General features: G+C 38.8%; 1 protein-coding gene across 3 annotated transcripts; it reads left to right on the top strand.

Moving 5' to 3' along the window:
• The first annotated feature begins 15,196 nt into the window (after positions 1 to 15,196).
• LOC121861712 (sodium/glucose cotransporter 1-like) lies at positions 15,197 to 24,227 on the top strand. 3 transcript variants are annotated; one of them, XM_042359635.1, is made up of 6 exons: positions 15,197 to 15,389; positions 18,588 to 18,659; positions 18,963 to 19,067; positions 19,440 to 19,604; positions 19,979 to 20,177; positions 22,244 to 24,227. In XM_042359635.1, the coding sequence occupies exons 1-6, from the start codon at positions 15,300 to 15,302 to the stop codon at positions 22,498 to 22,500; spliced, it is 888 nt and encodes a 295-aa protein (XP_042215569.1). In that variant the 5' UTR covers positions 15,197 to 15,299; the 3' UTR covers positions 22,501 to 24,227. The 3 variants fall into 3 exon arrangements, with proteins under 3 accessions (XP_042215569.1, XP_042215563.1, XP_042215574.1); XM_042359629.1 differs by having other exon boundaries at positions 20,624 to 22,335; XM_042359640.1 differs by lacking the exon at positions 19,440 to 19,604 and having other exon boundaries at positions 20,624 to 22,335.
• Positions 24,228 to 24,233: the final 6 nt, after the last annotated feature.

The raw sequence follows: 24,233 nt of genomic DNA, 5'->3' as shown, positions 1-24,233 counted from the left end.
TTTGGATGTTTTGAAGTATTACCCTATATATTTTATGTAAAGACAGCTGTACATATAAATTACGCTGAAATATCTTGAAAGAAAATTATTTTGATTATCTTTATAATTTTATTTGGACGATAATTTCACATCTAAAAAGGACTTGAATTACCCCTGTTTTAGAACATAAAATTTTATCAGCCTTATGTACCTTTATTATCTCTAATATGGAGTTCAGTTGGCAGAGACTCACCTTGCCACATATACAGTATTGTACAGTACAGGTTGTACCTCTCTAGTCCGGCATTCTGTGGTCCGGAACTCCCGTGGTCCGGAACGATTTTAGTTTGTCCAATAGGTAGATAGGCAGCGTTTTTTTTTTACTTATCTGAATTATTATTACAGGAGTATTAAATTTTTGCCCCTCAGGCCCCAATGTGGGTCAGTGACCTATGCCCGGGTGGGCTAATCCCCATAAAAAAAAAAACGACAACAAAGCCGCGGGAAATTAAGGTTTGTTTACATCCAGCAGTTCGGCTGCTCTCTTTCTCTCTCTCTGCTTGTCTATACAGAGTACAACATTTAACCCTTCAACATATATGAGCAGTAAATAAGCGTTGCTTTCATATTCTTATGTAGAGTAATGACGATATGTTTTCACATGTGCGCACTTACATACGCGGTCTCACTTTTTTCTTATCATTAATGGTTAGCTACTTATATTGTTCCTTTTATTAACATTAAATAACATTACAGGTACTTCAAACAACCATATTAATTTTTTTACATTAATTTTACTACAGCTACAAGCAGTGTCTTATTTTCTTCAGTTTTATATGCAGAACCAATCAGTCACTGGTTTTGTAAGCTTTAACATAAACAATGCCGGCAGCCGTCTCGTCTCATCGTGTGTTTTTATATTCCACGTATTATTAATAAATTGTATTGTTAATTTTGCACACACAAACATTAATTCAATAAAAACAAATTCAGAAACATTAATTAAAATATATATGAACAGTAAATAAGTGTTGCTTTCATATTCTTATGTAAAGTAATGACGATATGTTTTCACGTGTGCGCACTTACATACGCAATCTCTCTTTTTTCTTTACCATTATCGTTAGCTACTTCTATTGTTCCATTTATTAACATTAAAAAACATTACTTAAAACAACCATATTAATTTTACTACAGCTACAACCAAGGTCTTATTTTCTTCAGTTTTATATGTAGAACCAGTCAGACACTGGTTTTGTAATAAACGAAAACAATGCTGTGTCATTTCCTCCTGTGTTTTAATATTCTACGTATTATTAATGAATTGTATTGCTCATTTTGCACACATAAACATTAATTCAATAAAAAAGACATTCAGTAATAAACAATAATGAATCTTTTGTACATAAGAGAAATGACGCTGTTTACACAATTATGCACGTCGTCTGCACGTTGGTGGGCCGATCAAACCCGTCGAAATTCAAGTTTCCGCCGTCAATTTCTTTTTTCCAATAAAATACGTTGAATTAAAAACTCGCGAAATTTGAGAAGCTACTATTCGACATTTAACCCTTCAATATGTCTTCAAAGAGACCATGATGCAGAGAGAGTGGTGCTAGTGCTTCCAAGCATAAGCACAAGTCACTATCTATCCAGGAAAAGGGTGAATTTCCATGGTCCGGCACCGGTCAGGTCCCGAGGTTGCCGGACTTGAGAGGTACAACCTGTACTTGTAAGCCTTATGACTGAATTGCTCTTTCCAAATGCAAATTTTCAATTCTGCATACTGGATAATTGTTATATTATAATGGGATCATTTGAAGAATCGTCACCCTAGAGTGTCCACCTGAAGAATCATTACCCCTTGTTGTCCCACCTGAAGAATCATCACCCTTTGTTGTCACACCTGAAGAATCATCACCACTTGTTGTCCCACCTGAAGAAGCATCACCCCAGCCCACACCACCTGAAGAGTCATCACCCCACCCCATAATGTAGATAATATTGCAAAATACACACTATTAAATACAAAATACTTTACTCAATGTATTTCAAAATACACAATGCATACCGTATTACAATGGATAGGTTAGGTGAGGTTAGGTTTAGGCCTGAAGATTAACCACCATGGAGGGTCCTGACCCTATCTGAAGAATGGTTGCCCCAGGTTGTCTCCCCTAAAGAATTGTCACCCCAGGTTGTTCCCCTTGAAGAATTGTCACCCTGCCAAACTCTGGGATGATGATTCTTCAGGTGATCCTATAATGAACTGTAAAATATATCCTGCTGCCATTCACATGTTGGGCATACAAATGCCTCCTAACATCCATAAATTAATATTCTTGCCTTCACGGCACAAGGCAAGGCCTACATAACTGCAGGACATATTGTCCTGTTGTTTAAATACAGGTACTGTACTGTATTATGCAAACAGTACAGTACAGTAGTTGCATTTGCTACTACAGGTACTACTATTGCTAATGGTTATACAGATTTCTTCAATGACCTTTTAATTTCATTCATGCCTAATACTCTGGGAGATTTGGAAGGAAACCACTTCTGACCTTACATATGGAGCAGGTGCATGAAGCCAAGAAAACACTTCAATCTTATATCAGGTGCATCTGTAGCAGGTAACTTTTTGGTTTCAAGATACCTTTTATCTGTTTAATCAAATAAAATAGTTGATTACATCATAAGTGGAACCATGATCCTAGGGCTTTTGAGGTGACAGAAGGGTCAAGAATAGGATATGCAGACTGCCTCACTACAGTGCAGTACAGTATATGGTTCAAGATTTAAGTGGATTAAGAAGCTCTTGGGGATTTTGTGGATGCTGAATACTGTATACTGGAAGTTTTTGTTTCTAACCACTGTGTATTATATTGTACTGTGAATGGTTGCGGTTTCAGTATAAGAGTGAATTATTACAGATTAAGTACAGTATCTAGAAATGTTAGTGGCTGTATTACATCAAAATAACCTAAATGTGCCTAAAGACATTAGATATTGAAACATATTAAAATATATTGGGTTCTTCAGAGATAAGATGTTACCTGTTTTGGAGTATCAAGGGCTTACATGGTAATCATGACCGATATACCTGAAAAAGTTTTCCTGGCATACATTCAGATGGGTTACTAGATTTCATGTAAACTACACCTGGAGATAGGAATGTGTTTCTTTAATTAGAAGGATGAATTCAAGTCGGTTACTTTTAACTTAAGTTTATTTTTTATTTCAGTAAGAGAGAGTTCCACTTTAAATATCTTAATTCATGCTTGAAAGTAATTTGATGATCCTCACATGAAATGTGAGCCATGTTGGAGTCACTGGACAGGCCAAGGTCACGTCAAGTTACAAAATTGTGTAAAAAATATGAAACAGGAAAATGTATATCATGGTTCGAATCTGAAAGCTACTACCATATTTTTTGTCCATTATTTGTTTCCAAATTATACCAGCAAACTTAAAATATATTTCCATATTGCATTATTTCCCTATAACCAACCTTTTTAAATCTTCATTTTGTTAATTTTTTTCCTTTTATTAATTAACTTTCTAATTAAGCGCATCTTTATTATAAACTACCTTCTCCCTTACTTCTCGTCTCACACAAATATATTCTTCACTCACCTTGTAGGATTTCCAGTTTATCTCTTTCTTGCATGCATTTTAATTCACGTATCTTCTCTGTCATAATTGTGGAACTATCTCCCTTTTATTTTCATATATCATTCACTCACAACGGGATAACGAGGATAGATAAGGAAATGCCAATGAACACTGGCATTGTTTGATTACAGAGGTTAAATATTGTGTGAGAAAATACATCTTCGGTTCTTGGAGGTATTAATGACAAAGTTTCAAGTTACTTTCCTTGTGCACTTACCCGGAAAACCGACAATCCGTTGTGTATAGAGGCAACCAGTGTTTGCCTTAATTTTGCAGTGAACGTTTCGTTAATACAACAGTTAGAAGCAATCCTGTATGAATAAATTTCGATATTATTAATATTTGGTAATGATAAAAGATGTCCATACTACTACAAAATAATATTGCTGGTACTATTTTTTTTTTTTTGGTGTGTGTGTTTTTCGGAGAGACGATGTATGGTTTTCAAATCACCAATACTTCTTTCAGTAATCTCACAAACACATCAACTTTGAGCTTATTGTATATTTAGATAGTCCAATGCACAAACACTAAAACCATCAGGGTCATTATAAGATTAAACAACCAGATTATTACGCAAATATAAGAAAACGCAGAAATACGAGTGAACAATAATCATTACAACAAAATTAAAACAACTAGAAACCTCCTAAGATGTCCCCACACACAACGCTTCCGAGACGCCTGTGGGGTATGATATTGTTTGGTTCACACTCAGGATGGGATGGAGAAAGGAAACTCACAATGTGCTCTCTATATACATGTTGTATTGGATGTACAATGCAGCTTGGTGCTGGGAAGGCAGCATGGTTACAAGCGTGATGTAGAGAGAGCTGGTTGGTGAGGACGCTCAGAGGAGGACAGCTTGTGGGTTGCCATGCTCGCCGGCGGGAGAGAGGACCGCCAGGCAGGCGGAGGAGCGAGGACCGCCAGGCAGGCGGAGGAGGTGTTGCTGGCTGGTGTAGGTAGAGAGAGAGATCACCACGAGGTCAGGTCTTAAATAGCGGGGGTAGGCGTGGCTTAGCAGTTGACCCCCGCTCCGTGGTGTATGGCGGCGCTGGTTGACCTAGACCACGAGGCATACACTGGGGAATTGGTGGGGTCGGCTAGGCAGCGACAAACAGCGTTTGTAGGGGAGAATTCCACTACAATACTCCCCCTTCCCTCCAGGCTGTGTAGGAGACTTGTTGTCTGCAGAGTTGCATAGCACATGTGAGGCAGAACGGGCGGTGCGTGCCTCATGTGAGACAACGGCGATGGCGTGGATGAGCCGGTCGCTGGGGACAACTGTCTAGATACACAATATCTGTGGGAGTAGAGAGGGAGAATAAGGGTGTGTGGAGGCGATGAATTTTGTGCTTCCCTCACGGCAGGTACCGAGTCGTCAGATGCGCCTGCTGGGGTGTGTGGGCCTGGGTCAGGAGCAGGGGCTGCGTCAGCAGAAACGGATGAGGGCTCGTGACAGCAGCTGGGTCCACGACAGCAGCAGGGTGCAGGACATTAGCAGGGAGTACCTGGGGGAGAAAAGAGGGGTGTCTGTGTCCGCACTCAGGAACAGAGGCCGCATCAAGGGCTGCAGGGGTTACTGCTGGGCCGGGGTCGGCGTCTGAGGCAGGACGGGTGTGCTGGGGTCGGTCGGACGTGGTGCTTGGGGCAGGAAGAGGAGCTGGTGTCTGCTTAGAGTAGCAGAGCTGCTCTAGGGTGTCTAACCTGCGGTGTAGAGACAGTAGCTGTAGAGCCGATGATAGCTGCTTCTGGGTGGATAAGCCAGTCTTCCATGTTGCTTGAAGACTGGGAGCGTGATCAGTTTCTCCTCCATCCTGTGTGAGTGCGAATCTCCGGGGGTCACCATTTGTGGGGTATGAGATGTTTGGTTCACACTCAGGAAGGGATGGAGAAAGGAAACTCACAATGTGCTCTCTATATACATGTTGTATTGGATGTACAATGCAGCTTGGTGCTGGGAAGGCAGCATGGTTACAAGCGTGATGTAGAGAGAGCTGGTTGGTGAGGACGCTCAGAGAAGGACAGCTTGTGGGTCGCCATGCTCGCCGGCGGGAGAGGACCGCCAGGCAGGCGGAGGAGCGAGGACCGCCAGGCAGGCGGAGGAGGTGTTGCTGGCTGGTGTAGGTAGAGAGAGAGCGAGATCACCACGAGGTCAGGTCTTAAATAGCGGGGGTAGGCGTGGCTTAGCAGTTGACCCCCGCTCCGTGGTGTATGGCGGCGCTGGTTGACCTAGACCACGAGGCATACACTGGGGAATTGGTGGGGTCGGCTAGGCAGCGACAAACAGCGTTTGTAGGGGAGAATTCCACTACACGCCTGCTGGACCACCACTCCACGACCCCCTGAAGAAGACACGATGATCCTCCCCATAGTGGCCAGATATTTTGTAAATAACATTGATTATGTGTTAAAGGAGTGTCCTTCCTTCCTTAGGCTTTAGTAAGCCCCTATATAATATTTACACTGTATATACTTGTCACACTTGCCAGATGCTTCTGGTGTCATTGTACAGGGGTACCTACTGACAGCACTAGGATCCCGCTTCCTCTATCAAGGAATAAACAATTGAAATTGAAAAAAATAACTAGAATCAATACATAAATTTTACAACTACTATAATTGAATAAATATTAAAAACAATCATTATAATATAATGATTGTTGATATTTGTATAATATTATTATACAAATATCAACAGAACCAAATCGTTAAATAAATATTAAATCAACAGGGATCCTAATTTCCAAGTGTCCGTACATTGAATATTTCATATTCACCAGAAAATTTAATTATGTGAGTAGCCCACACAAAATAATTATCATAGTTTTCCTAAACATAATAACAAGATACTGTAACGTCAGCGACCTTCCTGTTTCTTCGTGTTCGAAACGTTTGTCGATACTGTACCAAGAATCCTTGACTTGTTATTTGTAAACATCCTTTGCGGTTATGTCAAATTTCTCACATGGGTTCGAATTCTCAAAGATTCGTATGTTATCATTCCCTTGTAACTGGGACTTCTCCAAATTGGTACTCAATATAATGGGAGTATTAAATATCCTGGCCAAATTTCTAACTATAGTGAATAAGTGAGCTAAGCTTACATTCTTTATTTTCTGCCCTTCTGGTTGTTCCAAGTGAATACAATACATTTACAACCGGAAAAAATTTCATTTACTTTAGTACCTGTATATTATGCCTAGATTTGCAGTGTGCCCATAAATGATTACCCTGAAAACAGTATGCTCTCATGTTTTAATCTGGGTAATCATTTATGGACACCCTTTATATCTAAACTAAAGTTTATGAATATTTTGTTTATTCTGAGATTTAGTTGGTCTCTTCGAGTTTTTTTTATCTTATATGTACACATGATAAAGGCTACACAATGTTTCCCACAAGAGCTGGCAGACTCCCGCGGGGAAGCGAACGTTTCGAGATGATGTCAGTGAATGATGAGTGTGACGATTCTCTCCCCTCCATACCGGAACACTCAGCATGTAAACTTTGTGATAAACCTTTAAAGCCTACACTTGAACACTATGTTATTGAATGTGACACTGTCAAAGACTTCAGGCCACCTGGCTTATTGTATCACGAACTTTATAATTACTATATTGAATCGGGGGCGCTTGGGGACATTCTTGCTGTTTATCCCAAATTTGCTAGCTCACACTGATCAGTCTTTAATTAGAATATGACGTCCAATGTATATGAACCACTGTCTTGCATGGCAGCGAACAGTGACATCACCCACATGACTCTGACCTATATATATATATATATATATATATATATATATATATATATATATATATATATATATATATATATATATATATATATATATATATATATATATATATATATATATATATATATACTGTCAATGAATATGATTCTTTGTGTACAAACCACTGTCTTGCATAGCGACGAACAGTGACATCACCCACATGACTCTGACCTATATATATATGCTAATGAATATGATGTATTTCTTTGTGTACGAACCTCTGTCCTGCATGGCAGTGAACAGTGACATTACCCACATAATCTGATATATATACTGTCAATGAATATGATGTATTTTTTGTGTACGAACCTCTGTCCTGCATGGCAGTGAACAGTGACATCACCCACATGAATCTGATCTTCTATGTATATATATATATATATATATATATATATATATATATATATATATATATATATATATATATATATATATATATATATATATATATATATATATATATATACATACTGTTAATGAATATGATGTATTTTTTTGTGTATGAACCTCTGTCCTGCGTGGCAGTGAGAAGTGATACCACCCTCAGTGTCAAGACCTGACTGAATTACTCAGAATAGGCAAACTGAGAAGAAACTGCTTCACGAAGCTACTCGACCCCAGTGAACACCGATCAGAATTTCCCATCTGACTATGAGACCGAGGAATCGAAGCAAGCGTATCTGCCTGGTAAGTGGTAACCTCAGTCTCTTTTCTGCGGTCTACGGTCGAAGACTGCTACGGTGTTCCTCTTCTCCCGGGATGTGGACGAAGAATTTTATGGTGGACTACTGCTGGTGGTGTTGTGATGGTTTGCTGGTAGGGGACTCCGGCGGTAATCCGTGGTTTCTTGCGCTTGACCATCGCAACCTAGACATGCTGAGCTGCCATTTTTATCAGGTTTTTGTGTTGTTGTATTTAGTATGTGTATTTAATGTTTAAAGTAAGAATATACAGGTAATATTTCGGTGTGTTTTGATAATTGCATATTTGTGTTTTACTTGTGTTGTGTAATGTACCTAATTAACTGTGTTGATCAATACTTAATAATATAAATGTTATTAAATGACTCCAATCTTTTCCCTTTCATTAAGTTTGTCTGTCATGATAAGTGTTTTTGTGTGAGTGCTCCTTACTTGCTGCATCCACGTACTGTATTTCAACCCCTAGATTATTCACTCATTATTTTAACTTGTTCAACTTTGCCTTCCCTCAATGTTGTAGGTTAGGGGGGACGTCACATGAGCCAAACCTTTATTACACCATTTCCAAGAGTAAACAAGGTATTCTGCCTCGCTTCCGGGAAGTGCATTATTTAGTCTCGAATGACGTTCGTGATAAACCAGACCGTATTGTTTACGTATAAATGGTACGATCGGATCATTACTCAGAGATAAATGAAAAAGTACCATCCTGCAACAAATAGAATGACTATATAAACAGACATGCGTTGAGATGCTCATATCAACCGCTTTGTATCCGGAGTTAACCAAGTTTGTTCCTTGATATTACTTTATGAATAAGAGTCAAGTAAAGTTTTATTGAGATAGTATACAGTATATAGGTAGGTGGAAAACCTTGGCCATATAGACACGCATACCAACACTCCCGGCACAGCAGGTGATGTATGGATCATTACGGAAGTCAGCAGACCCCCCTTGGCGATACTTTTTTTTTTACTGTGTACTTGGAATATAACGTGAAAAGAACTGTTTGCAAGTTTCAGGTTTGTAGGCTATTCGCACCCAAAGTATGTAAGTGAATAAATGAGCTCATTGATGAAGTCATCTTACCGGGTTAGCGCGATAACACGTTAAAAATTCCTGTTTAAAACCAGGTTAGACAGAACAACATCGTAAGAGAACAGACCAACTTACCGAGCGGCCCAAAAATTTAAAAAATGGTGAAAAATGATAGACGAAATAAAATGAATTCGAGAAAGGGGTAAAAATTTATTTCGCAAAGAATACGGATGTGTCCATGTGGATGTAGCGTGGCCACACAGTCTTGAGTCAAAACACTTCAAAATTATATTCTCCTGCACGATTTCTCTGCTCGTGTCTCAAAGATTTCTACACAGAACCACAGACTTTGGGTACAACCACGAGAAATCAACTCCACGGACATTTCCTCAATGAGTGGAAAATAATCAATTCAAATAATATCTTACAAGTATCAAATTGCTGACAGACACAGATGACAACAGTCTAAACAGCAAGTAATGAAATACAGTCATTATCCTTCCACCGGGAACACTGCTACACTCCAGCACAAAGGTGTTATCATGGTGACTGGTCAAATACGCACCAGTCCCAAGGTTACAGGTTAAATGGGCCCCAGTCCTAAGGTTGCAAGTCAGATGGGCCCCAGTCCTAAAGTTACAAGTTAAATGGACCCCAAGCCTACTGAATCCCAACTTAACTTATCGTTTAGGCCTGGGGTCCATTAGAACTGGGGACATTTTGGAATCTAATAGTTAGATTCTTAGTAGCTTGGGAGTTCCTTTCCTCATTCAAAGCTAAAAAAAAAAAATACAGTAAATAAAGCTACATCAAGAGAAGAGAGTGAGTTTCTATACTGTTAACTACAGAATATTGTATTGTTGAAGTGATCCGCCAGCTTCGGATAGTCCATCACAATGTAATGCTTTTGAAATATGGGGAAAATAAGCAATTGTTGCCATCCTCATATTTTGAAAGGTACAACACTTCCCGAGTAGAAAAATAATTATAAAATCAACCTGGGGATCTTATTGTCATAAGATACGCATTTGTAAAATTTCGAGAATTAGCAGTTTCATAGCACACATTTACACCAAACAAACAACTATAATGATAAAAACACGACGACTTTACTATCCACTCTAAGTCTTGCAGATAAGACCTTCATAACTAATCACCTGTCTCTCATGACATTGCTTAAGCAGATACGGGTAAACGCTAGGGGCTGATTGTGTTTCAAAGAATTATTAATTATCAGTTAGCGATAAAAAGGAAATCTGTCATTACCTTCTTAATTAACAAGGTATAAGAAACTACTAGACAGAAAAAAACATACTTTGTACTTTGCGTGTGAAAAAAAAACAGGTTAAATTTATAAACAATTCTGGTGCGTTAAATGTACTGTACACCTCCCTGCACTTCACCTGGAGATGGAATGAGAGAGAGGGGAGAGGGAGGGATAGGAGCCGGTGTACAATATGACTCAGAAACTTAAAATAAAAGTTTATGCTAAAGTACTTGATCAATACTGTATCCAAATTTCATCTTCCTTGCTCAAAATATTGCCCTGATGATTACTTAATAAAATAGGCAAACCAAAGTTTATTGGGTCTTGCGTATATAGTACAGTACTGTATTTTGTATTGTGTTTAGTTGAAAATGACATGCCTGTGTTACGCTGCGCGGTATGGGGAACACTGAACTTATTTTTCTGATATATTAATGTTGAATTTCATGTAGCAATCAGAATATATCAAACATAACTGGAAAGAGACAACCAGAATATATAAAACATAACTGGAAAGAGGCAATCAGAATATATATAACAAACTGAAAAAGAAGGTTGATGTCGCATTGATGTAAATGACGACGAAAACGAAAAGGTTGGAAATAATCTCGTTGGATGATGGGATTTACGGGAAATTAATTCTTATCAGCTTTCGTAAGTCGCTGTATGTACTTTGATCAACAAACTTATCTTTGGATATGAATACGTGGAAACACACACACACACACACACTTGGCCATGTAGGTTGTTTTGCTGCGTGTGGTGTCTATCACGGGCGTGTATGACCGGCAAACACATTCGCCAATCCCTCTCACCTCACTTATTTACTACCTCCACTCACTTTACTTGTTACCCCACTCACTGTAATTACTTGTTATCTCCTTTCACCCCCACTCACTCTACTTACAATTTTCACCTCTCGTCAAATTGACTTTACTTACTTTTTCACGTCCCATCCCACTCATATTTTTGTCTCACTTCTTATCCCACCCGCATTTTTTTCTCACTTGCCATCCCACTCATCTTTCTCATCTCATCCCACTCATTTAGCTTACTTTTTATCACCTCTCGTCACTTTCAATTTACTTTTCCTTTTACATTCGAACATTCAAAACAAAAAAGAAAGTCACAATCGAGAGAGAGAGAAAGAACTACACACTGGCAATTAGAGAGAGAGAGAGAGAGAGAGAGAGAGGCTCCAAACTTTTCACTGCTCTCCTGACAGATACACGAAGCACTACTATCCAACAACATCTTACTCTTCCTTCAAACGACGCACTTAGTCTTGCCTAACATCTACAGTACTCTCATGTAAGAGAAATGCGCCAACAGGAACTTGTAACAAGAATAACGATAAGGCACTTCAGCAATTACGTACGTTGACTGTTACTGATAACCTCTATATCTTCATCAACGAGCTGTGAGTATTTTTTCATACGTGTTGGGGAGGAGTGAGTCACTATATCATATACGACACTATACGGGACACTATATAGGCTACACTATAATTTACGTTATAACTCAAGAATTATATATATTGGGTTTGTTATATCCCACCAACAGAGCGTTAGGTATACAGAGAAGCAATCTTTCGGAAACATGATCGTTAGTACGCATCGTATGGAGGAAATATAAACTGACTTGCACAGTTTTAGGTGGATAAGATCTTGTAAAAGGCTTTGGTCTTGATTGATGTAGTCACGAGTATGGTTTACCAATTAAAAAAAAAAATATATATATATGGACGTCATATAATAGTTTTGTGTATATGTGCGTTTGTCTGACGATAAGCGTGTTCTATGTTCGTGTTATTGTACAAGTGCGGAGACCAAAATATATGTAAATTTCAATATATATAGATTAGGATTTTTGTTATGAACACATTTAACACAATAAAGAAATAAATGCATTGTTTTTATGGTTTTAATGTCAAGTATGGAGTAGGATTTCCGGTAAAATGAATGAATCACTGTTAACATCTGCTCATAATAGTAATTACAAAAAACACTAATAAAGCGTTTTAATATTAAACCAATTAACGGCAGTAATGATAATAATAATAACCACCACTAGCATGCTTCACAATACGATATCTATCAATTTATATCTATATTTATCTATAATAATCAATCTATCTATCTATCTACTTTCCATATTGGTGTGAAGTGGATCAAGAGAGAACCCCTAGAACAGGAAAGGAATAACGGGAGAGAGAGAGAGAGAGAGAGAGAGGGTGCAAGATAAGGCATTGGGAAGCGACACACAAGAGAAGGGGTGAATGAGAGCCAGTTGGGTCTATACTATGCACACACACACACACACACACACACTTCGTCATATCCTCGACTTTTGCTTTTACTTTTATCCTCTTCACCACTGATCGGCTCGTTAGCCGCTTGGGCGATCGGTCACGTCTCTGATTACTTTTCCTTAGTTTATCGGTGAATAGTTTAAGTTCTGTGCTGATCCTCAACTTAATCCTAAATCACTGATCCTTAATTTAATCCTAAACCTCTACACTGATCCTTAACCCTTAACCACTGATCCTTAACTTAATCCTAAACTTAATCCTAAACCACTAATCCTTAACTAAATCCTAAATCACTGATCCTTATCTTAATCCTAAACCACTGATCCTTAACTTAATCCTAAACCACTGATCCTTAACTTAATCCTAAACCACTGATCCTTAACTTAATCCTAAACTTAATCCTAAACCACTAATCCTTAACTAAATCCTAAATCACTGATCCTTATCTTAATCCTAAACCACTGATTCTTAACTTAATCCTAAACCACTGATCCTTAATTTAATCCTAAACCACTGATCCTTAACTTAATCCTAAACCACTGATCCTTAACTTAATCCTAAACCACTGATCCTTAACTTAATCCTAAACCACAACCTTAACTAAATCCTAAACCACTGATCCTTAACTTAATCATAAACCACTGATCCTTAACTAAATCCTAAACCACTGATCCTTAACTTAATCCTAAACCACTGATCCTTAACTTAATCCTTAACCACTGATCCTTAGCTTAATCCTAAACCTCTACACTGATCCTTAACTTAATCCTAAACTTAATCCTAAATCACTGATCCTTAACTTAACCCTAAACCACTGATCCTTAACTTAATCCTGAGCTTAATCCTAAACCACTGATCCTTAACTTAATCCTAAACTTAATCCTAAACTTAATCCTAAACCACTGATCCTTAACTAAATCCTAAACCACTGATCCTTAACTTAATCCTTAACCACTGATCCTTAGCTTAATCCTAAACCTCTACACTGATCCTTAACCCTTAACCACTGATCCTTAACTTAATCCTAAACTTAATCCTAAACCACTGATCCTTAACTAAATCCTAAACCACTGATCCTTAACTTAATCCTAAATCACTGATCCTTAACTTAATCCTAAACCACTGATCCTTAACTTAATCCTGAACTTAATCCTAAACCACTGATCCTTAACTTAATCCTAAACGCAATCCTAAACCACTAGTCCTTAACTTAATCCTAAACCACTGATCCTTAACTTAATCCTTAACCACTGATTCTTAACGTAATCCTAAACTTTTGATCCTTAACTTAATACTAAACCACTGATCCTTAACTTAATCCTTAACCACTAATCCTTAGCTTAATCCTAAACCTCCACTGATCCTTAATTTAATCCTAAACCACTGATCCTTAACTTAATTCTAAACCTCCAACTGATCCTTAACTTAATCCTTAACCACTGATCCTTAACTTAATCCTAAACCTCCACTGATCCTTAATTTAATCCTAAACCACTGATCCTTAACTTAATCCTAAACCTCCAACTGATCCTTATCTTAATCCTTAACCACTGATCCTTAACTTAATCCTAAACCTCCAACTGATCCTTAACTTAATCCTTAACCACTGATCCTTAACTTAATCCTAAACCTCCACTGATCCTTAATTTAATCCTTAACCTCCAAAACACATCACAAAAATCTAAAAAATACTAATTATCCAAAACTACAGTAAAAATAGTAAGACCCGCTGGATTATTATATACTTTGATTTCATAATTTTGAAACACCTGTAACGTTTATGTAACCTGAAATCATCCCAAAATATCTAAAGTAATAAGTTATAGAACACTTAAGTCAGTGTCATTAATTTTTTGTTGATAAATTGAATCGAGATGATGGATATCTATTTTTTCTTCTCAGGGTTAGATACGGATTAATCTAATTTAATTACGGAATTTTAATGGTTGGTCTGGAAAGAAATATTATTATTAGAGTTTGTGGTGATGTTTAGGTAATTTGTTATGTTTTATAGGTAACTTTATATAGTAGGGTCATTTTCAGGTTATGAGATAATACGGTAATGGTGTGTGTGTGTGTGTGTGTGTGTGTGTGTGTGTGTGTGTGTGTGTGTGCGTGCGTGCGTGTGTATAGTCAGTATTAACCCAACACCTTGACAAGTTCTTTTAAACACATACAAAAATGTCCTTGTCTGGGGCCACAATCCTCACCCAAACAAAAGTGAATTATTTAACATTATAGAGTTCACGGTTTCTGGTGAATCAAATCAAGTCATTACACAAGCTCCAAAAACAGTATCGTAGCCACTTTGAAACTCCCTGATATGACACCTTGAGTAAATAATAATCAATCTGTTAAATATATAGGGTCGTATCCATGGTCGTATCTCTCTCAATCTCGTCCGCGGGTATAAAAGACGCAAGGGTGATGGAATAACGCGTCAGTGCCCGTTGAGACACCGAGTTGTTGAGACCGTAGTGCTCACGTGTACAAAGTTTTCATCTCGAGCGTGTGAAGGAGTTATACAAGATGGGTGTTGAAGATGGAATGCAGATTAAATGGCCAGACATCCTAGTGTTGGTTCTCTACTTCGTGTTTGTCCTCGCTGTAGGATTGATAGTAAGTAAACCAGGTGTTCGTTGTTTTGCCTCCTGACTGGTGCTGCTAAAGGGGAACACGTGTGATTAACTTAAGAGTCTCGGTGTAATTTTTATGCCAATTTTGTAATCTGGCTCTAACTCCGGCAGTTAGGTGAGTTTGATTATCTCCATATGTAAGGAAAAGTCAACAAATGAACCTTTCTCTTGAAAATCCAGGAGGTGGATCTTAAACCCCCAGAGACCAGTTCGTATATTTTTTTGACTCATAATTGAGGACAAGACGTTGTCCCGGGTTAGATCCCACACATCACAGGTTATCTTTGGGTACTACGGTTTTGACACTAACATTGGGCCAGAATATGTCGTAATAAAATTCAGCCCGACCGCCCGAACGGCTAATAAGCTGACAAGTAGGAAAAAAAATGATAATTAGAGAACGTATATACTGTAGTGATGGTAATCTTGGTGATTATATTCAACGTAATTTCGGCCTTAAAAAAAATATTGTGTCGTGTCTTAAGCAAGTCAATTACACATCTTCCCACAGTTATAGTAAGAGAGTATTTAAGCCCAGGTGGTGATATATTAATTTATCATCTTTTCCACTTGTCAGCTTACTACCTGATCGGACTGTCAGTCAGTATCGTTACACACTGTTGGCAAAATACTGGGCATAAATGGGCTCTTGAATATGTCTGAACAAGAAGCCCACACTTGGTACTGTCACAACTTCCTCCATCAGGAGAAAGTGGTACTATTCAACCAACTACCTTACCGAAAAGTCTCTACAGGAAAAACTTATACCTAAAGTATAAACCAAATCGGGTGGAGGAACTGCACTTAGTATTTTGTTCCCCTTAGTTCCCCCCGTAAATAAAGAGGCTCCGTGCCTGTCGTCCACCCGACCCAAGTCTACTGTACAGGTATTGTGATTGTTCACCAAACAAGCTTGGTCACTCTGTGCGCCTCAGTGTGGCTTGTCAGTGTGATGTCAGTTTAGCTCCGCCCACCTACACGTGAACAGACCTTGTATTCTATAGACATCGTATACATACTGTACAGTATAGTCTATAGTACTATACCATAATTATAAATTACAAGGTTTGTTCACTCGCAGGATGGAGCTATGCTAGCACCTCACAGGCCACACGCTAAGGCACTCACCAAGCTTCTTTGGAGAACAATCGCAGGTTATGTTTGATATACTGTACACTGTTCCACTGCTTTACACATTTAAAGTACACCAAATTTCATAAATACTCTACAATCATCGAGTTTCATGAACCAGCCGTTCTTCATATCATCATACATTGAATTTTACTTCTTAGGTTCATAGTGTTTCCTTATCATGTCTATCCCTTGGCAATGTTACTTCATCATATCGCTTCACAACACACACACACACACACGCACGCCTGGTCTTGACTCAGCTTTGTGTTTTAACAACTAAAGTGTTCACAATTCTTACTCCAAAGTTAACTGACTGTTTTCTATACTTGACCCTTGAGGCTTTGACCTCTAGTGAGGCAGCCATCCGCTAACGCTAGACATAAATGAGCACTGCACTTCTATAGTATGAACTAGGCAATTGAAAACATTCTTATCTTTCTCGGTACGTGAGGTGTCTGAATGTCAGCACCAACCTGACACCCCATCCATCGACTTATACACACACACACACACACACACACACACACACACACACTATAACAAATATTATCAATTTCTCCACTCACTGTTAGACATAACCAAGCCTACAATTTAGTCAGCCACACTTTGTTAGATCTACATTTGAATTACACCCAATTATCCACACACTGTTAAGATGGTCAGCATTAGGGTAGTTAATCTTTAAGTGAAATAAGTTGGGCTGGAGATTCTTCAGGAGATCCGATCTGTACTCTGATAACACAGCGAGCGAGCACCCTGCAAAGACTTGAACAGTGACCTAACTCAAGATTGGTGTGTAGGAAGTTTATACACACGAAGGTCCTGACCGGGGGTATTGTGTCTAGGAGTAAATAGGGTGAGGGATGTGTGGCCACGTATACAGACACCTGCAACATACTCGTAAACACATTTTGGTGGGCCACCAGGAGTGATGATGCACTAATACTGTCCATACACAAACACAAAACGCTAATCAAACAACCCCCCCACACATACACATAAAACACCCCCCTTAAACACAAACACACACATAATTTGTATGTTCACTAAAAGTCTCTTTTCCCTTTTCTATTGAAAGCTTTTGGTGACTATAATTTTTCAATACACTTTATTATTATTATTATTATTATTATTATTATTATTATTATTATTATTATTATTATTATTATTATTATTATTATTATTGATATTAGATATTAATACAAAACACTACCCTAACACAAATCAAATTCTGGAAAAAAAAAACTACGATTCATAAATTTCTTTTACATTTCTCAGGGTGTATTCTTAAGTCAAAGGAAGAGAAAAAACAAACAATAAAAACTGTTGAGAAACCAGAACTTCTTGACTGCTTGCTTCAGTACCTCACACCCATGATTTTCTTATGTGTACTCAAAAATTCCTGGAGTGTTGCACAAAGTTTCAAATTGACTGGAACTTGTAGCATAAACTAAGCTTTTTTAATTCCCTGACGAATAAAAACCAAGAATATTTCAATCTGGTGACCAAAGTAGGAAATAGGACCACCGCGCCCAGTACTCCTGTCAGGAAACACAGCAACAATACTATTTCCATTGTTAAACGGGAGAAATGAACTGCCATCAGCTTGGATACACCTTGTAGCTCGTTGCAACAGTGAACGAGTAACCCTACCAGGAGCGTCAAGGTCGTTCTTTGTTCAAAATGAAGACGACCATTTTGAACACTTGTAGACTAAACTATACATTTGTAGCACTTATTCAATAAAACAATGATGTGCAAATCACTCTTTAAATTCAAATACTTATAGTTCCGTAACCGCTGATAATTATTGGTCCCATTTTCATAGAATATTATTGACTGGAAATCACCTTAAACTCCTGAGGTACTGACAAAACCATAGGACACCAACACCCTTTGTACTGTATATGTATTCAGATTAGCCTTTATTTAGGGACGATCAATGTGGATAATCGTACTGTAAAGTGGATCCCATAACTGAACCCTGACATACATTCATTCATTCACTTACTCACTCACTCAACAGTTGTATTCCATCTCTTCACAGTCGTCATGGAAAACCAAGCGGGGCAGCGTCTCAGGCTACTTCCTCGCCTCTCGCAAAATGCACTGGATACCCGTAAGTATTTAGCTGTCCTGTTTAGCCCGTCAGTTTGTATTTCTCTCCTATTTTTATTCAGATTCTTTGCTGGTCTCTCAGTTTCCATCTACTATTTATTTTATTTAATCTCTATTTTAATGTTTATTATCACTCTGTGTTTTTGAAAAATAGCTTTACTGTATATGTTTGTTATTGACCCAAATGTCTGGCGCTGTTATTTTGCTCATATATTTATCTCGTATTTAATATATTTTTATGTCGCTCTTTGTATTATCATCCGTCACATTTTAATCACAAGTTGTATGTGTCATCATCCCCCAGGTGGGAGCATTACTGTTCGCCAGCAACATTGGGTCAGGTCACTTTATAGGACTGGCAGGGTCGGGCGCCGCCTCAGGGATTGGCATCGGCGCTTTCGAATTGAACGTGAGTGTTACTGCACGCTTCGCTTTTCTAGCTATACTTATATAATATATTTATTGTGAAAATAATAACAGACTTTACCTCCAAGATCATTTTCATAATATATGCATTAAATGTTTCACTTGGAGCCAAGTTACATAACGCATTACTGATACACAAGGTAAATAATAACTGTACATCTTTGATGAATCCATTACCGTATGGTTTTACTTACTGTGGTTTTCTCAGCCGCCTGGTTCTCATTGCTAAAGGGATGTAGGTAACTGTTCAGTTTAATATAAAACATTAATACTGAACACTTAACTACACTAGACATGTGGCGCACGAGGGTAACTGTACGGGAAGAAGAGTAACCACAGTATTGTACACTTACAGGCCATCTTCGTGTTAATGCTACTAGGATGGATTTTCGTGCCTGTGTACATGAGTTCAGGAATATACACCATGCCAGAGTACCTCAGAGAGAGGTTTGGAGGTCAGAGGATCAGAGTCTACCTCTCCTGCCTCGCTCTCATCCTCTCAATCTTCACCAAAATACCCGTAAATTCTCAAGACTTGCCTCTGCCTCCGTAGTTTTTTATGCTGTCTTTAATAATGCAACACAGGGCTGCTATGGGAACAGGTCCACACCATTTTCTGACGAAAAACTCTGAATCATGTTGATGTGTTACAAAAAAAAACTTAGCAAACACCTTATTTTAGACTCGATCTACAAGAAACTTCACGGACTCACGATACCAGTTTAAACTTGCTGACCAACGCTCAGAGATTAACATTTAGCGTTAACACGTATAGGATGACTTACCTATAGTCTGAAATTCAAAAACATATTTGTTGTACGACTTCACCTCCCTGGAACTACAATATACTGTTACAATTTAACCCCTGAAAAATCTTGTTGACCCTTGTTACAGGCTGACTTGTACGCGGGGGCGCTGTTCATCCAGCAGATGTTGAACAAGAACAGCGTTGAGTGGATGTACCTCAGCATCTTGATTCTTCTGGCTATCGCTTCCATCTTCACCATCACTGGAGGACTCACGGCCGTCATTTGGACTGATTTTGTGCAAACTATCCTCATGGTTGTCGGCGCTTGTATCCTTATGGGCATGTGTGAGTACTACGTTTGTGTGTGTGTGTTTTTTTTTATACTAGAGGTGCTTGTAAGAGAAAGAGAGAGCGCCTGGACTAAGTTGTGTGATGCTGGCGAGCAGTCCTCTGAGGCTATTTAATAAGAGCACATAATAGGTAAAATACAATATGATTAACAACTAAAAAACCGCATTATTCATCTTCGTACTACCGACAAAACCCTATGTGCAATATATAATATAATTAAGGCATTAAAATTGTAACTGGAATAACATTAACCTTTATCAAATGCATATAGATAACTTTATAAACCCACTTACAAATCTTGCTTATCCACTTTCACCAGAAAGTATATCCGTGTTGTCCACATCACTGTCCTTGACTGTCGGTGTCATAACCTGTTAAATATTAAAATCTTGTTCTTGACTTTTACTAACCCACTAACACCTTGAACTTTATCCCTGAAGCCTTCCACGCCGTTGGGGGCTACGAGAACCTAGTACAGGATTACTTCTACGCCATCCCTAACCGCACCAGATACTCCATTGACAACAGCACTAACTGTGGGGAGCCGCCGTCCTATGCCATGAACCTCTTCAGGTCTGCCAAGCCCGGGGAGTCAGATTTACCCTGGCCTGGTATGCTCTTCGGCGTCACCATCTCCGGCATTTGGTACTGGTGCACTGACCAGGTGACTAATGCTTGTATATGCCCTGGCTATGTAATAGACAGGAAGTTTAAACAATATTTATCACTATCTTGAAGCACCGTGGCTGGTTGGCTGGCACACGTGACAACACTTAAACAGATTAATTTCTTTATTGCTAGGTATTATCAGTGCTCTCAAACGCCTGATTAGCTTACTTTTTGTTAACTATGATCGGACCCTGTGTATCCCCCGGTTTACCCAGCTGTGATTGGGTACTTGACCCTAGAAATGGGAAAGTGAAGGCGGTAGAGTACAATACCAACCGTACTGCCTCCCTGTGTATCAAAGGCTTGAAAGAACGTGTTGTATCTGCACTACCCTTTCCAGGCCTATGGAATCCAGTTTCACGTATCATTTATGCTTACACGTTATGGGTGTCATTGTTGATAAGAATCACCAATGATTACTGATGATTACTTTGGTTACTATCAAGTGTAACCAGTAATCACTGCTTAGTTTCTTTACTGTTAGGTTAGACCAATGTTTGCAGAGGATTTTCTTGAGCGCTGTAAACACATATTTCCTCAGCCATTCATCAACGCTAATATCTCCTCTAGCAATAATAACCAGTGTTTCATCGTCACCTCCTCCGGCTAAATTTATGCATGTCCAGACAGCTTTTTGTATCCCACTGTATGTCCTGTCAGCTTGGTGAACCTCACTGTATGTCCAGTCAGCTTGGTGTACCCCACTGTATGTCCAGTCAGCTTGGTGTACCCCACTGTTTGTCCAGTCAGCTTGGTGTACCTCACTGTATGTCCAGTCAGCTTGATTAAACCATTGTGCAACCAGTCAGTTTGCTGTGAACCTTGTCCAACACTGATTCTGTATCTGCTTCACAAAATCGGCAAAGATAAATTGATTACATCTGACACAACATGAGACCCACACTGCCTTTCTTACTCCTCTAACTCGCATCAACTGCTGCGGTAACTGACAAAGAAGATCCCACAGTGAGAGGGTGAGTAACTAATCTTTCGCTAACTCACACCCTGTCCCAGTGACAATGTACATCGACGCAGTAAGAGAGTTACTGAGTCATATCTCTAGTTAACTCCTATTTACTGCTGTAGTAAGTAACTAATAACAACCAAGCAGTGAGTGATTGAATGACAATCGAATTTCTTGCTAACTCGGGAACTGGTGAGTCAGCTCATTCAGGGCCTTTCGTGCAAAACAACATGACAAGCATGAAGGGGAATGAGTGAACGACACATTTCTCGCTAACTTCTGTTCATTTCTGTAGTGCAACACCCAAGTAGGAAGTGAATGGGTGATTGACTGCCACATCTCTCGTTATTGACTCACTGCCTCAGTAAATGACAAACAACGCTCGAGCCGTAAGCGAGAGACTGATTGATTATGGAATCTCCTGCAGCTATTTATGAAGTGGGCGGCTACAACCGGTTAGTAACGGACTACTTCACTGCCATACCATCAAAGGTTACCTACGATGCCAACAACCAAACGTGCCCCAACAGCCAGCCGCCGCCCTATGCCTTGAACCTGTTCCGTCCTCTGGTAGGGTCTGACTTGCCTTGGCCCGGGATCTTATTCGGCCTCACCATCGGTTCCATCTGGTACTGGTGCACCGACCAGGTATTATACAAGGGGGTAGTGGACGCCTTTAACTAATTAACACCTGCGATCATTACTTTACTACCAGGCCGTTTAACCATTAACTCACACGCTAATTATTCTACTACAAAGGAAAAGCGGGTGCTTTCTACTAATTAATTAAACCATGCTCCATTGAATTTACCATAAGGTGTGGAAGACGTGTTCTAATATTTGAGTTATATGTCAATTTCTCCATCCCAGGTGTGAGAGGTGTGTTGTAGTCCTAATACCATAAGACATTCGAGGAGATTGTCTTTTACTTATTCAGAGTTATTCTATCACAAGGGGTATATCGTGGGCGTGTTCTACAAATTCCCTGAAGGGTTACTAAATTCCTTCATAATACAAACACAACTCCATATTCCTCATACTGTTATTTCTAATCAGCGTTATGGCCTTTGTAAACCCAACGACATAAAATACTTAACTTCTTCAAACCAACACATCGTGAGTGTTTGAAAAGTTGAAATTCTGCAGACACTGACAGTATAACCTGTAGGATAAGTAAAATTTCTGATGGTAGAGATGATATAATGTGTTAAAGCTACAGTACAACAGCGTTTAGTGGTTTCACTCTTTAAATTCAAATGTCGTTTTAATTTCTCGCAAACGGAAACATTTATTTTGAGTTGTAATTTAGTTCTCACTGATTAGTTGGCTATCCATTCAGATTCAACCTTTCGTCACTAGCTACTGTTATCAACAATTAGAAAACAGATAACCAGTTTAGCGTCCCCGTCCGACTTCCCGTCCATCTTTACTGACAACGCCGTTAAAAAAATGGACCCAGCCGCCACTGCCCAAACACAGACCAATCGATCACGTCATCTCCTGAATCTACAATATATTAACTTACTAAAAATAAGTACACACACCTGATCACTCTAAAACTCATACACAGTTGTAATTCCTTTAATTCTTGCTTCTGGAACACCTTACGAAATGACAGAACAAAACTCGAACAGTGGAATGCGTCTCATAATCCAGTTTGGTGTGTAATTTGCAATAATTACCACAGAAATAAGTAAAATATTATGAATCAACAAAACAATAAAATATGCGTAACAGCCTATTGATATACGCCGTGAAACTGTTTTAACCTGATATATAATAAATCATATGTTCATGCTTTAAACACATTGATTTAATCTGTTTTATTATGCACGTCATGCTGCTTGTGGTAAGTACAGATTATGACTGATTGTACATACTACTTTTGCTGCTTGGGAAAGAATATATCTTGTCTATAGGTTATATGGTGCTTGCATGCTTTGTAGTCATAATATTAATTGTTACTCAGTACTTCCTAGCGTTTCTCGCAACACAAGTTTATCTCATTATTTCAGCTTACAATATAGCCTGTATTATTCTGTTTCTTTAACCTGTATATTCTTACACCCTTTGCCAGCCTGATGCTGTTGAAAAAAAAATTAAAGCCGAGTATTGCAAATTATAATGATGTACTGTGCAAGGCCAAATACACCCCCCCCCACACACACACACATACGATCTTTAGAGTAACAAATGGTTTAATCACCCCCCCCTCCCACCCCTCCCTGTTTAGATACTTTTGCAGTACGCTCCAGTGAACTACATTAATTATGTAGTCTTCCTTATCGTTGCCCCCCTGATACAACTAATCCGTGTATTAAGGAAATAAAAATCCTTCAAGCTAAGCCAGTTGGATAAAATTTAATGAGTGGTGGATAATTGGCCTTCAGGTTATCGTGCAGAGGACGCTTTCTAGC

This window comes from Homarus americanus, unplaced genomic scaffold (assembly GCF_018991925.1).
Source record: "Homarus americanus isolate GMGI-L3 unplaced genomic scaffold, GMGI_Hamer_2.0 scaffold40248, whole genome shotgun sequence".
Classification (NCBI taxonomy): Eukaryota; Metazoa; Arthropoda; class Malacostraca; order Decapoda; family Nephropidae; genus Homarus; species Homarus americanus.
The sequence above is the reverse complement of the archived record's forward strand: the minus strand, read 5'-3'. Positions and strand labels throughout refer to the sequence as shown.